This window comes from Scyliorhinus canicula, chromosome 11, assembly GCF_902713615.1.
Source record: "Scyliorhinus canicula chromosome 11, sScyCan1.1, whole genome shotgun sequence".
In the NCBI taxonomy this organism is placed as follows: Eukaryota; Metazoa; Chordata; class Chondrichthyes; order Carcharhiniformes; family Scyliorhinidae; genus Scyliorhinus; species Scyliorhinus canicula.
In genome coordinates this window covers 164,913,639-164,928,810 of record NC_052156.1, presented here as the reverse complement: position 1 = coordinate 164,928,810, position 15,172 = coordinate 164,913,639, and the positions used below count along the sequence as shown (strand labels likewise).

General features: G+C 50.5%; 1 protein-coding gene across 8 annotated transcripts in view; it reads left to right on the top strand.

The window, feature by feature from the left end:
• frmd4a (FERM domain containing 4A) overlaps window positions 1-15,172 on the top strand; it is a 734,343-nt gene that overhangs the window by 695,975 nt on the left and 23,196 nt on the right. For all 8 annotated transcript variants that reach the window (XM_038811950.1, XM_038811947.1, XM_038811948.1 and 5 more), the window contains 3 exons: window positions 6,124-6,361; window positions 8,824-9,003; window positions 14,078-14,940. In XM_038811950.1, coding sequence (XP_038667878.1) covers window positions 6,124-6,361; window positions 8,824-9,003; window positions 14,078-14,940 — 1,281 coding nt within the window. The remainder of the gene's footprint in view (window positions 1-6,123; window positions 6,362-8,823; window positions 9,004-14,077; window positions 14,941-15,172) is intronic.

The window sequence follows — 15,172 nt, the reverse complement described above, 5'->3', positions numbered from 1 at the left end:
CTCATGCGCCCACCATGTTAACTCATGTCCCCACCATGCTAACTCATGCCCCCACCATGCTAACTCATGCCCCCACCATGCTAACCCATGCCCCCACCATTCTAACTCATGCCCCCACCATGCTAACTCATGCCCCCACCATGCTAACTCATGCCCCCACCATGCTAACTCATGCCCCACCATGCTAACCCAAGCCCCCACCATGCTATCCCATGTCCCCACCATGCTAACTCATGTCCCCACCATGCTAACCCATGTCCCCACCATTCTAACTCATGCCCCACCATGCTAGTTCATGCCCCACCATGCTAACTCATGCCCCACCATGCTAACTCATGCCCCCACCATGCTAACTCATGTCCCCACCATGCTAACCCATGTCCCCACCATTCTAACTCATGCCCCACCATGTTAATGCATACCCCACCATTCTAACTCATGTCCCCACCATGCTAACTCATGCCCCACCATGCTAACGCATGCCCCCACCATGCTAACGCATGCCCCCACCATGCTAACCCATGCCCCACCATGCTAACTCATGCCCCCACCATGCTAACTCATGCCCCCACCATGCTAACCCATGCCCCCACCATGCTAACTCATGCCCCCACCATGCTAACTCATGTCCCCACCATGCTAACCCATGTCCCCACCATTCTAACTCATGCCCCACCATGCTAGTTCATGCCCCACCATGCTAACTCATGCGCCCACCATGCTAACTCATGCCCCACCATTCTAACTCATGCCCCCACCATTCTAACTCATGCCCCACCATGCTAACTCATGCGCCCACCATGTTAACTCATGTCCCCACCATGCTAACTCATGCCCCCACCATGCTAACTCATGCCCCCACCATGCTAACTCATGCCCCCACCATTCTAACTCATGCCCCCACCATGCTAACTCATGCCCCCACCATGCTAACTCATGCCCCACCATGCTAACTCATGCCCCACCATGCTAACCCAAGCCCCCACCATGCTATCCCATGTCCCCACCATGCTAACTCATGTCCCCACCATGCTAACCCATGTCCCCACCATTCTAACTCATGCCCCACCATGCTAGTTCATGCCCCAACATGCTAACTCATGCCCCACCATGCTAACTCATGCCCCCACCATGCTAACTCATGTCCCCACCATGCTAACCCATGTCCCCACCATTCTAACTCATGCCCCACCATGTTAATGCATACCCCACCATTCTAACTCATGTCCCCACCATGCTAGTTCATGCCCCACCATGCTAACTCATGCCCCACCATGCTAACCCATGCCCCACCATGCTAACGCATGTCCCCACCATGCTAACTCATGCCCCACCATGCTAACGCATGCCCCCACCATGCTAACTCATGTCCCCACCATGCTAACCCATGCCCCACCATGCTAACTCATGCCCCCACATGCTAACCCATGCCCCCACCATGTTAACGCATGCCCCCACCATGTTAACGCATGCCCCCACCATGCTAACTCATGTCCCCACCATGCTAACTCATGCCCCACCATGCTAACCCAAGCCCCCACCATGCTATCACATGTCCCCACCATGTTAACGCATGCCCCCACCATGTTAACGCATGCCCCCACCATGCTAACTCATGTCCCCACCATGCTAACTCATGTCCCCACCATGCTAACTCATGCCCGACCATGCTAACACATACCCCACCATGCTAACTCATGCCCCACCATGCTAACACATACCCCACCATGCTAACTCATGCCCCCACCATACTAACTCATACCCCACCATGCTAACTCATGCCCGACCATGTTAACGCATGCCCCCACCATGTTAACTCATGCCCCACCATGCTAACTCATGCCCCACCATGCTAACTCATGCCCCCACCATGCTAACTCATGCCCCACCATGCTAACTCATGTCCCCACCATGCTAACTCATGCCCGACCATGTTAACGCATGCCCCCACCATGCTAACTCATGCCCCCACCATGCTAACTCATGCCCCCACCATGCTAACTCATGCCCCCACCATGCTAACCCATGCCCCCACCATGCTAACTCATACCCCACCATGCTAACTCATGCCCCAGCATGCTAACTCATGCCCCACCATGCTAACTCATGCCCCCACCATGCTAACTCATGCCCCACCATGCTAACTCATGCCCCCACCATGCTAACTCATGCCCCACCATGCTAACCCATGCTCCACCATGCTAACTCATGCCCCACCATGCTAACTCATGCCCCACCATGCTAACTCATACCCCACCATGCTAACTCATACCCCACCATGCTAACTCATGCCCCCACCATGCTAACTCATGCCCCCACCATGCTAACTCATGCCCCCACCATGCTAACTCATGCCCCCACCATGCTAACTCATGCCCCACAATGCTAACTCATGCCCCACCATGCTAACTCATGCCCCACCATGCTAACTCATGCCCCCACCATGCTAACTCATACCCCACCATGCTAACTCATGCCCCCACCATGCTAACTCATGCCCCACCATGCTAACTCATGCCCCCACCATGCTAACTCATACCCCACCATGCTAACGCATGCCCCCACCATGCTAACTCATGCCCCCACCATGCTAACTCATGCCCCCACCATGCTAACTCATGCCCCCACCATGCTAACCCATGCCCCCACCATGCTAACTCATACCCCACCATGCTAACTCATGCCCCCACCATGCTAACCCATGCCCCCACCATGCTAACTCATGCCCCACCATGCTAACTCATGCCCCACCATGCTAACTCATGCCCCCACCATGCTAACTCATGCCCCACCATTCTAACTCAAGCGCCCACCATTCTAACTCATGGCCCCACCGTGCTAATTCATGCCCCCACCATGCTAACCCATGCCCCACCATGCTAACTCATGCCCCACCATGCTAATTCATGCCCCCACCATGCTAACTCATGCCCCACCATGCTAACTCATGTCCCCACCATGCTAGTTCATGCCCCACCATGCTAACTCATGCCCCACCATGCTAACCCATGCCCCACCATGCTAACGCATGTCCCCACCATGCTAACTCATGCCCCACCATGCTAACGCATGCCCCCACCATGCTAACTCATGTCCCCACCATGCTAACCCATGCCCCACCATGCTAACTCATGCCCCCACATGCTAACCCATGCCCCCACCATGTTAACGCATGCCCCCACCATGTTAACGCATGCCCCCACCATGCTAACTCATGTCCCCACCATGCTAACTCATGCCCCACCATGCTAACCCAAGCCCCCACCATGCTATCCCATGTCCCCACCATGTTAACGCATGCCCCCACCATGTTAACGCATGCCCCCACCATGCTAACTCATGTCCCCACCATGCTAACTCATGTCCCCACCATGCTAACTCATGCCCGACCATGCTAACACATACCCCACCATGCTAACTCATGCCCCACCATGCTAACACATACCCCACCATGCTAACTCATGCCCCCACCATACTAACTCATACCCCACCATGCTAACTCATGCCCCACCATGCTAACTCATGCCCCCACCATGCTAACTCATGCCCCACCATTCTAACTCAAGCGCCCACCATTCTAACTCATGGCCCCACCGTGCTAATTCATGCCCCCACCATGCTAACCCATGCCCCACCATGCTAACTCATGCCCCACCATGCTAATTCATGCCCCCACCATGCTAACTCATGCCCCACCATGCTAACTCATGCCCCACCATGCTAACCCATGCCCCACCATGCTAACCCATGCCCCCACCATGCTAACTCATGGCCCCACCATTCTAACTCATGCCCCACCATGCTAACTCATGCCCCACCATGTTAACGCATGCCCCCACCATGCTAACCCATGCCCCCACCATGCTAACTCATGGCCCCACCATTCTAACTCATGCCCCACCATGCTAACTCATGCCCCACCATGCTAACTCATGCCCCACCATGCTAACTCATGCCCCCACCATGCTAACTCATGCCCCCACCATGCTAACTCATGCCCCCACCATTCTAACTCATGCCCCACCATGCTAACTCATACCCCACCATGCTAACCCATGCGCCCACCATTCTAACTCATGCCCCACCATGCTAACTCATGCCCCACCATTCTAACTCATGTCCCACCATGCTAACTCATGCCCCACCATGCTAACTCATGCCCCACCATTCTAACTCATACCCCACCATGCTAGCTCATGCCCCACCATGCTAACTCATACCCCACCATTCTAACTCATGCCCCACCATGCTAACCCATGCCCCCACCATGCTAACTCATGCCCCACCATGCTAACCCATGCCCCCACCATGCTAACTCATGCCCCACCATGCTAACTCATGCCCCCACCATGCTAACTCATGCCCCACCATGCTAACTCATGCCCCACCATGCTAACCCATGCCCCACCATGCTAACCCATGCCCCACCATGCTAACCCATGCCCCACCATGCTAACTCATGCTCCCACCATGCTAACCCATGCCCCACCATGCTAACTCATGCCCCACCATGCTAACCCATGCCCCACCATGCTAACCCATGCCCCACCATGCTAACCCATGCCCCACCATGCTAACCCATGCCCCACCATGCTAACCCATGCCCCCACCATGCTAACCCATGCCCCCACCATGCTAACCCATGCCCCCACCATGCTAACCCATGCCCCACCATGCTAACCCATGCCCCACCATGCTAACCCATGCTAACTCATGCCCCACCATGCTAACCCATGCCCCACCATGCTAACCCATGCTAACCCATGCCGCTTCATTCCACCTCACCCAGACCCATTATCGCTCATACCCTCCGTGTCAACTTACACATTTCCACCCACTCACTGGCTATTTCTCGCCCCAATGTCAACTTAGTGCCAACTCAATAATAATAATAATCTTTATTGTGTCACAAGTCGGCTTACATTAGCACTGCAATGAAATCACTGTGAAAAACCCCTTATCGCCACACTCCAGTGCCTGTTCACAAACACAGAGGGAGAATTCAGAATGTCCAAGTTACCTAACAGCGCATCAAGTCATATCAACCCATGCTCTCACCGTACTTTTCCGTTACATCCTCCGTGCCAACTCACCCAGTATCCAAAATGAACAGACCTCAGGGTTCTAAATGTCTATTGGTGACTTTACTATTAAGAAAAAACACTCGCATCGCTTCTCGGCCTTTTGGCTAAGATGAGCATGAGGTCAGGTTTAATGCCTGGATCTGGGCTGTCTCTCTTGTGGAGACCATGAATTGGATTCAATTTGAATTGGTTTTTGGAGCAGGCGAGGAGCTGGATTAGGGGTTTGCCCCTGTCCACATTCTGAGTTCTGGCTTTGTAACTCTGAGAAAGGAATTTTAAAAAACACCCACATTCATAAAAACCCATTCAGTACATTTAAATTCCTTCGGGTACTCAATCCTTTATGAACACACATATTTCATTCAAGTACTTAATCGCTAATGAAAACAAACATTTGCATCCGCAGCTCCACATCAAAGTCTTTACAACTACTTGGTGCTGTGAATCAAACTGTGAGCATACAAACTCTCCACTGTGCTAATACTAGGTTATGGAATCAGTCATGCAGCACTAATCCTATAGTAATGACCATCAGCCTTATGTCAACAGACCATTAGTGAAATTGCAGACAGTCACAGCAGGCTTTTCTTTCTCAAAATTTAAAGAGCTTGGCATTTAAATAGCTTGACGGTTCCCCTGAGCTTACTCTCTTTTTACACACATTCATGTCTAATTTTAGAATGCCAAAGGGCACCTTACCACTTGAAAAGGGCACCCTCCTTCTCCAAATCACTCCGGCAGCTTTAAGCCTTTTGCCTGCCCGCAAGTCAAGTTCTGGACACCACACTTACAAAAATTATATTTGTTTGAAGCCTTTTGATATGTGCAGCTACCTCAGTGAACCACAGGTTTGCAGACCACAACCCACCTCCATCGAAAATGGGAGGTACTGGATTTGCAGGTTGGACGTCCAGATTCGGGGCTCCAGCGCCAGTTTGGCTAAGACACCAAGCCCTTCGGTCTCTGTGAAACTTTGGGCCAATGAGCTGGCTTACTCCTGCTCCTGGTTCTTAAGCTCGCGACTTTCATTATTTTGCAGACGACTGCCATATTACGAGTGTTTCATCGCCAGCACAGTCTCCACATAAAGGCCTCCCTCCGCGACCTCCCTCACATCAGAGGCCTCCTCCCCCCCAGTCTCTGGATGGATTACGGCAGCTGCACTACCATCGCAGTGACTATGACAAGTCGCCTATCAAACCAAAAATGTGGAAAGAGTCGTCCTTAGATGAACCGTATGAAAAGGTCAAGAAACGTGGCTCCCACAGCCATTCCAGGTGAGTCGCAACAGCAGCAAAGAGATTGCACCATTGCGGGCAGAATTCCCTCCTGTTTTGAAATAGCAGCAAAGTCAGTTTACGACAGAATGATATTACTCGGCTTTAACGTAATCACATGAGGGCAGTTAGCATACTCAAATGGATCTTATTCCAGCACAAACATAATGGCCTGGGTCTATTCCAGTGGTCTGGAGAGAAATGCATCTAGCCTTCTTTATTCCTGTGATATCGGGTGCAGTCCATTTGTGATAGTTTCGTTAAATTCATCAACACTTGTTTGAGGAAGAGCAGAGATGTTCTCCATCAATAGATGACCCCAAAACCTGGTCATTCTGACTTGCTGCCCATTGGCAGCAATGACTACAATTTGAACCAACCGTTTGGACCTGGCGCATTTTTGTTGCATTTTGTTAATAGAAGCTTCTGGCTCCAAAGCCGGTGTGGAGCGGGGAGGCAGTTTGTAGAGATTGGGCGGGGGAGGTGTGCCGTGAGTGGCGACTCCTCCCTAGTTCATTGAACAGAACATGTCAGCACGAAGCAACCACAGATAAACCTAACCCCTGCATAAAATCAGTGAAAATATACATGAAGAATAGTGTGCGAAGCTGGGGTTGAATATTCCAGCAGCTCCCTGTGCTGACAGGGATCCTGTCCAAAGAAAAATATTTGCAGAGTTGTGCTAACTTGATGCCTTTTAGAGAGACTATGTATTTTTCTATCAATTTCTCATTTAATTTCAGCAAGTTGTAAAAACCTTGAGTTACACATGTTTAAACACAAAGGCCGAACCTGTTCGATAATCGCCTTGGAATTATTGTAAGAGAACATGGGCGTTCTTTCCCACTGGTCAGCGTTTCTCCCTCCATCAACATCGCCATATAAAGAAAAAAGTGGTTTTGCCATTTCTCGCGTCTTGGCGCTCGTGGGATCTTTCTGTGTGAAAATGAGCTGTTGTGCTTCCTTCCCCTACAACAGTGATTACAATTCAAGAGTGCATGGCTATGAAACGCTTTGAACACCCTGAGCTCATGAACGTTTCTTTTTTCTGAAGAACAGAATTTAGATTCACGTTTAAAAGGCCCAAAATCATCACCTTTCCAATCGGAAAAGTAACTTTTATTCTGCCAAAAAATCTTTTGGGATATTTCACCTTCTCAGACTCCCCAATATTCAATATAATTTCCAACGGGTAGGACTGGGCGACGGATCTGGCCTCAGTTTCACATCACATCAAAGAATAGGTTTCTGATTCATTTCGGAAGTTTAAGTGACGCCCTTCAGAATTGTAAATTGTAGAGTTACTTTCTTCAATAAATGTTTATATTTCTACTCAAATTCTGGGTTCTTTACCATAGAAGTTACCATAGAATTTACAGTGCAGAAGGAGGCCATTCGGCCCATCGTGTCAGCACCGTCTCTTGGAAGGAGCACCCTACCCAAGGTCAACACCTCCACCCTATCCCCATAACCCAGTAACCCCACCCAACACTAAGGGCAATTTTGGACACTAAGGGCAATTTAGCATGGCCAATCCACCTAACCTGCACATCTTTGGACTGTGGGAGGAAACCGGAGCACCCGGAGGAAACCCACGCACACACGGGGAGGATGTGCAGACTCCGCACAGACAGTGACCCAAGCCGGAATCGAACCTGGGACCCTGGAGCTGTGAAGCAATTATGCTATCCAAAATGCTACCATACTGCCCTAAACCTTGTTTGATTTTCCTGCCATGTGGCGGACTGTAATGTCTGTGGAAATGGCACCAAGCTGTCAGCCTACAGGTCATGAGTTCAAGGGTTCTCGTGGCAAGTTAGGAAATTGAATTGAATAAATCTTGAGTGAGCATCAGAGAAATGGCCATAATGGTTGCTAAATTGTCATTAGCAAGGCAAACGGGTTCATTAAGCAGTAAAGGGAATCTGTCAACCCGTGCATGGCTCTGATTGACTCTCAATCTGCCACCTGCAGCAGCCTAACGAGCCCCTACGGACGAGACATTCCGGCTGTTGGTGCTGGTGGGATCTTCTAGCCCCAGCTCCGACACACCCTGCCATGGGTTTCCCGGTGGGGTGGATTCAGTGGGAAACCCCATTGACAGCAGCGAGTCGCCTCCCGTCGTGGAGGAAGGTCAGAGAACCTCGCCCAATATTTGTACGACCAGCAACCATTTTCCCAGAGCAATCAGACAATGGCAGTAGGCATCAGCTCATCGGCATTGCCCCCACTCCATGAACAAGATATTTTGAAATGAGAACAATTTGGCAGCTGCAATGATGACGATGCAAGCCGCAGTGTGAAAATACCACGACAGTAAAGTTGCAAGAGGGTAAACTTCACAAATTATCTGGGTAGGCCCCAAATCTCGGGCCGTTTGCCGGGTTTACGAATGAAAATCCGCCGTCATTTATTGAGCTAAAAGCCTTTCAGTGACATTCTGTGTTTGTATTATTATTTAGCCTGGGAAGTGGAGGACACACACGGTTTCCCAGTGTAGGGAGCTGTGCAGAAGCAGGAGCTGGTGGGTCCCTGCAGAGCAGTCCTATAAGAAGTGCACCTCACTGGACATGCTCCCAATCCAGCATGCCATCCACACCAGATCTACAGATTCGAAGTCCCCCGTATGTCCATTCTACACGGTAAGTGACCCGATAAACAACCTACATTTTCTCCTGGAGGTAGGAAGAAATGCGTACCCTGTTGAGAGCAGAAATCAAAGCAGGAAACTGAAAACACCATCAAGCTCCAGCAGAGAAGGATTGATTAACTGTTTGGGAAGGTTAACTCTCACAATGACACCTGTTATTAAATTCTCCACCTTGCTCTCACCCTGATCTCTCTATTCTTGGTCGCCGACATTATTCTAAAGAAGCTCGACGTAAATCTGAAGAACAGCAACTACATTTTTAATTAAGTAGTTTCCAGCTTTCCAGAATCAACATTGAGCTCAACAATTTCCGATCATAATCTCTGCTTCTATTAACCAGACCTCAGTTGTCGGTCACTCCAGTTTATTCCATCGTCACCTCGACTTAAACCATCTTTTGATTCTACACTTGTTGCATTATCTTCTTGCCTTGCGCCATCTTCCTTTTTGTTGTTTACTCTCTCTCCCGCCTGCAGTCTGTCGCAGACCTTTTCCCTCCCCCTCATTCTGATTAAAACCGGTGCCACCCCCTAACATATCCGGATCTAAGAAAAGATAATTAAGCTGAATCGTTAGCTCTACTTCTCCGTCCGCAGGCATTGCCCGACCTGCTGAGGATTTCCAACATCTTCCGTTTCTATTCTAGATTTTCAGCACCTGTATGATTCTATTTCTGATTCCTTATCTAGCCTCATGGGGTGATCTAACACAACCTTTCCTTTCAGCTACTCTGATCTGTACATTCCCACTCGCAACAGCCGATTATTATTACGCTCTTGTAAATGAAGTTGAAATTACATCCATATTCCCGCACCTTTTTCTCAGGATATGCGTCGTGTGCACTCTGTATATTCCTGTAGCATTTTGATGTGAGATTTTTGCTGAATGTGCTGACTTCAACCGTTCAGAACTATTCTTTATAACATGTTTACGGATTTGCAAACATCAAGAGCATGCATCAGCAAGGAAAGAAATCCCTGAGGATAATTCATTGATCCCAAGCTCTCAGTGGGAAGCAATATTTGAAGGATGTGGAAGTTGGAGGTGGGGGGGGGGGGAGAAGAGGCTAAGACACCAACACAGATTCTCCAACCCGCACTCTGAAAACAGCTCCCACATTGCAGTGTAGGATTAATGATTTTGTCCCTTTGGGTCCAATTTTAACTCTGTGTTGAAGTGTGGGTTTTGAGTGAGTTGAAATCTCAGCCGTAGTGATTGGAAGCGTGCTGGATCCAGGCAGGATAGAGGAGGACGACAGCACAGGAGGAATCCATTCGGTACATCCAATTTGTGCTAGCTCTTCGAAGAACAATCCAGTTACTTCCACTCCCACTCCTCTACCCCCACTCCTCCACTCCCACTCCTCTACCCCCTCCACTCCCCTACTCCACTCCCACTCCTCTACCCCCTCCACTCCCCTACTCCACTCCCACTCCTCTACCCCCTCCACTCCCCTACTCCACTCCCACTCCTCTACCCCCACTCCCCTACTCCACTCCCACTCCTCTACCCCCACTCCTCCACTCCCCTACTCCACTCCCCTACTCCACTCCCCTACTCCACTCCCACTCCTCTACCCCCTCCACTCCCCTACTCCACTCCCACTCCTCTACCCCCTCCACTCCCCTACTCCACTCCCACTCCTCTACCCCCTCCACTCCCCTACTCCACTCCCACTCCTCTACCCCCTCCACTTCCCTACTCCACTCCCACTCCTCTACCCCCACTCCTCCACTCCCCTACTCCACTCCCCTACTCCACTCCCCTACTCCACTCCCACTCCTCTACCCCCTCCACTCCCCTACTCCACTCCCACTCCTCTACCCCCACTCCCCTACTCCACTTCCACTCCTCTACCCCCACTCCCCTGCTCCACTCCCACTCCTCTACCCCCACTCCCCTACTCCACTCCCACTCCTCTACCCCCACTCCTCCACTCCCACTCCTCTACCCCCTCCACTCCCCTACTCCACTCCCACTCCTCCACTCCCCTACCCCACTCCCACTCCTCTACCCCCCACTCCTCCACTCCCCTACTCCACTCCCCTACTCCACTCCCCTACTCCACTCCCACTCCTCTGCCCCCACTCCTCCACTCCCCTACTCCACTCCCCTACTCCACTCCCCTACTCCACTCCCACTCCTCTACCCCCACTCCTCCACTCCCCTACTCCACTCCCCTACTCCACTCCCACTCCTCTACCCCCACTCCCCTGCTCTACTCCCACTCCTCTACCCCTCCACTCCCCTACTCCACTCCCACTCCTCCACTCCCCTCCTCCACTCCCACTCCTCTGCCCCCACTCCTCCACTCCCCTACTCCACTCCCCTACTCCACTCCCCTACTCCACTCCCACTCCTCTACCCCCACTCCTCCACTCCCCTACTCCACTCCCCTACTCCACTCCCCTACTCCACTCCCACTCCTCTACCCCCTCCACTCCCCTACTCCACTCCCACTCCTCTTCCCCCCTCCACTCCCCTACTCCACTCCCACTCCTCTACCCCCTCCACTCCCCTACTCCACTCCCACTCCTCTACCCCCTCCACTCCCCTACTCCACTCCCACTCCTCTACCCCCTCCACTCCCCTACTCCACTCCCACTCCTCTTCCCCCTCCACTCCCCTACTCCACTCCCACTCCTGTTATGCTTTGCCTTTGGAAGGCCCTTGGTGAATCTGTATCCAGTAAAGCTGGACTGCTCAGGGTTCAGGGTGACTGTGCAATCTTAAAACCTTCAGCTCACAATTCCTGAAGCTGCTGATTTTAAAAATATATAATCAAACCCAAAACATTGAACAGGTTAACTTCTACAGTCTCTTCGATTGAGAATGAGGCCTTCCTGAATCTCTACTCTCCACATAGATTCAAGCTGAGCGATGACCAGACTTGACCAGGAGGTTGTGCATTTTTTTGACATCCACATTTTTATATCTCCCTCTCGCCTGAAGCCACCAGCCTGTCCTGGGATACAATCCCAAGGCTTCCAGTATATTGCTGTTCATTCAATGCAGAACAAGCTTCAAGCACGAACCGAGGGCACCCTCCCTCTATCTGGCACTTCTCGAGTCGAGACCAGGAAATTCACTCTGCTGTTCCCCGTATCAGTGCTTCAGTGTCCGTTGTGTCTGCCTCAAACTTCATCTTTAAAATGCGCAGCATTGGCGCAGTGGTTAGCACTGCTGCCTCATGGTGCCGAGGTCCCAGGTTCGATCCCGGCTCTGGGTCAGTGTCCGTGTGGAGTTTGCACATTCTCCCCGTGTCTGCGTGGGTTTCGGGCCCACAACCCAAAGATGTGCAGGGCAGGTGGATTGACCGTGCTGAATTGCCCCTTAATTGGAAAAAATGAATTGGGTGCTCTAAAAATTTAGAAAAAAACAATGCGCAGAATTAATTTGCAGTTTCTATTTTTCAAATTTTTTATTGGCATTTCTCATATTTATAAACAATTGTATATATACATCACATTTTTCTTACCAGTGTTAAAATGTAGTTAATTGTACAGAGAGGTTTATTTTGTCTTTCATTTAATTGACCTTATATATATTTCGCCGCCCTCTCGATCGGCCTATAGTCCCTCCTCCTCTTCTCTCCTTTTACGGTTTCCCCACCTTCCTTCCCTGTCTCTTCTCTCTCTCTCTCTCTCTCTCTCTCCCCCCCCCCCCCCCCCCCCCCCCCCTCCCTGTATTGCGCAGTCCTGTCGTTCCTTATCCATCTTGTTTTTTTGTTCTTAACTTACTCCTCATTGCTGGCTCAAAACGTGTTTTGGAACACGCCGACAAACTACCCCCAAGTATCCAGGAAGCCTCCCTCTGACCCTCGGATGGCGTACTTAATCTTCTCCAGGTGGAGAGATTCCGAGAGGTCAGCGAGCCAGTCTGCAGCTTTGGGTGGTGCTGCCGATCGCCAGCCGAGCCGGATTCTCCGGCGTGCGATTAGGGAAGCGAAAGCAAAGGCGTTGGCCCCCATCCCCATGTGTAGCTCTGGCTGCTCCGATACCCCGAAGGTTGCCACTATCGGCCACAGCTTCACTCTCACCCCCACAACCTTGGACATGGCCTCGGAGAAGGCTGTCCAGAACCCAGCAAGCTTGGGGCAAGCCCAGAACATGTGGGTGTGGTTGGCCGTCGTTCACATTTATCCTCCACCTCCGGTAAGAACCTGCTCATTCAGGTTCTGGTCAGGTGCGCTCTGTATTTGCAATTTCAAGTGATGTAGCAATCTCTAATTGTTACTTCCAGTGGTATTTGCAGGGGATTACCACGGGATTAGTTGTATAATGAAGGTCTGGTCCCAGTACAGAGACAGTACAGATAGATGAGGAAGTTGGACTGGCAGTGAGTTAGTATTAATGAATGCAGCGAGTACAATGTGATGAGACAAAGCAAGAGGAATAATTAGTGGAACTATTGCTATCTTTAACCTGGAAATGACAGCACAGGTGATAGGGTTGCAGTTACTTGTGGACTGATTAACAAAATTTGCAACAGCGGTGAATAATTGAAAGAACAACTTGGGATGTATGATCAAAAATAAAGTGCATCTCCCAGTAAGAAGTTTGAAATGAAGATGCTGACCCACCTGGGGAATCAGCTGCACAAACATCTGCTCACTGATGTTGGGCGGGGAAATGCTAAAGAGCAACTTAACAAACACTTTATGAATTTGACATCTGAGAAAAGGCGAGAGGAACAGGCTAGGTTTTAATGGAGAAACGACAACTCTTCAAAACGTTTCTTTCAGTGTTCCGGATTCGAAGATGACTTTAACTCTTAATAAACACAGGGGAGACCAGCACACAGTTTAGATTCAACTGCTTTACAGAGAGATTGGCAAACATGCAGACAGTACTCCCGGCAAGATTATAGATCTGGGAATGTTAGTAAATAGAAGGAACTAGACAGTATTTGACAGAAAGTGTGCAGAGCGTATGAGTGATCCACTAGTGCAGAGTGCTTTTCAAACACTCTGACCATTTCCACGTTGTCTGCAGCAGTGTTTTTGGTTCTGTACATTCCCAAGAGGCACAATCCAAATGTAACAATTTGTTTTTTCACTTTTCCAGGTCGGTTGATATCAGCCCCACGCGTCTGCACAGTTTAGCACAGCACTTTAGACACAGGAGCTCCAGCTTGGAATCCCAGGGCAAGCTGGTCATGTCAGAGAACGAAACAGGGAGTCCGGATTTCTACACCCCAAGGACTCGTAGCAGTAATGGCTCTGACCCTTTGGATGACTGTTCGTCTTGTACCAGCCACTCCAGCTCGGAGCACTACTATCCCGCCCACATGCATGCCAACTACTCCACACTGGCCGAGGACTCGCCATCCAAAGCCAGGGAACGTCAGAGGCACCGATCCGCCGGGAACCTCGGTTCCTCCAATTCAGGGAGCATGCCCAACCTGGCTGCTAAGAATGGCACTGGAAACGGCAGCGGGTTTTACCTTCACAGTCAGAGCCAGCCTTCCTCCCAGTATCGGATTAAGGAATATCCTTTGTACATTGAAGGCAGCCTTACGCCAGTGGTGGTGCGCAGTTTGGAAAATGACCAAGAGGGACATTACAGCGTGAAAGCACAATTTAAAACCTCAAACTCCTACACTGCAGGTGGGATCTATAAGGATACTTGGCATGGAGACGATACTGATTCGGTAAAGCTCACACCATCACGCTCTCAAATTGTTAGGACTCCTTCCCTTGTTAAACATAATGCGGAGGGGAGCACAAACAGAACTGCATTGTCGGATGAACTTCGGTCATGGTATGAAAGGTCTTCAGCCACATTGAAGGACCACAATAGGCTCTCTCATACAAGCTCTGACTCATCAGACAGGAGTTCCCCATATAGCACAGCTCACAGCGCCTTCACGGTTCACAGTCGGATAACCCGTATGCCTCAGCCATCCAAAGCAACGTCAGCTGTTTCAGGTAAAACATTTGTCATCTATCCAGTGTTTCACTGAGTATTCACAGCAAAGAAAGCGGCCATTCGGTGCAACTGCTCCATGCTAGTATTAATGCTCCATGAGAGCATTAATGCTCAGACCCCTCTTTGTCACACTATCTTCAGGTCCTCCCCACCCTCTGTATACATTTTTTGTAGCCTTCCCTTGAAGGCATCTATGCCATTTGCTTTAATCACTCCTGTTCCACATCTAAC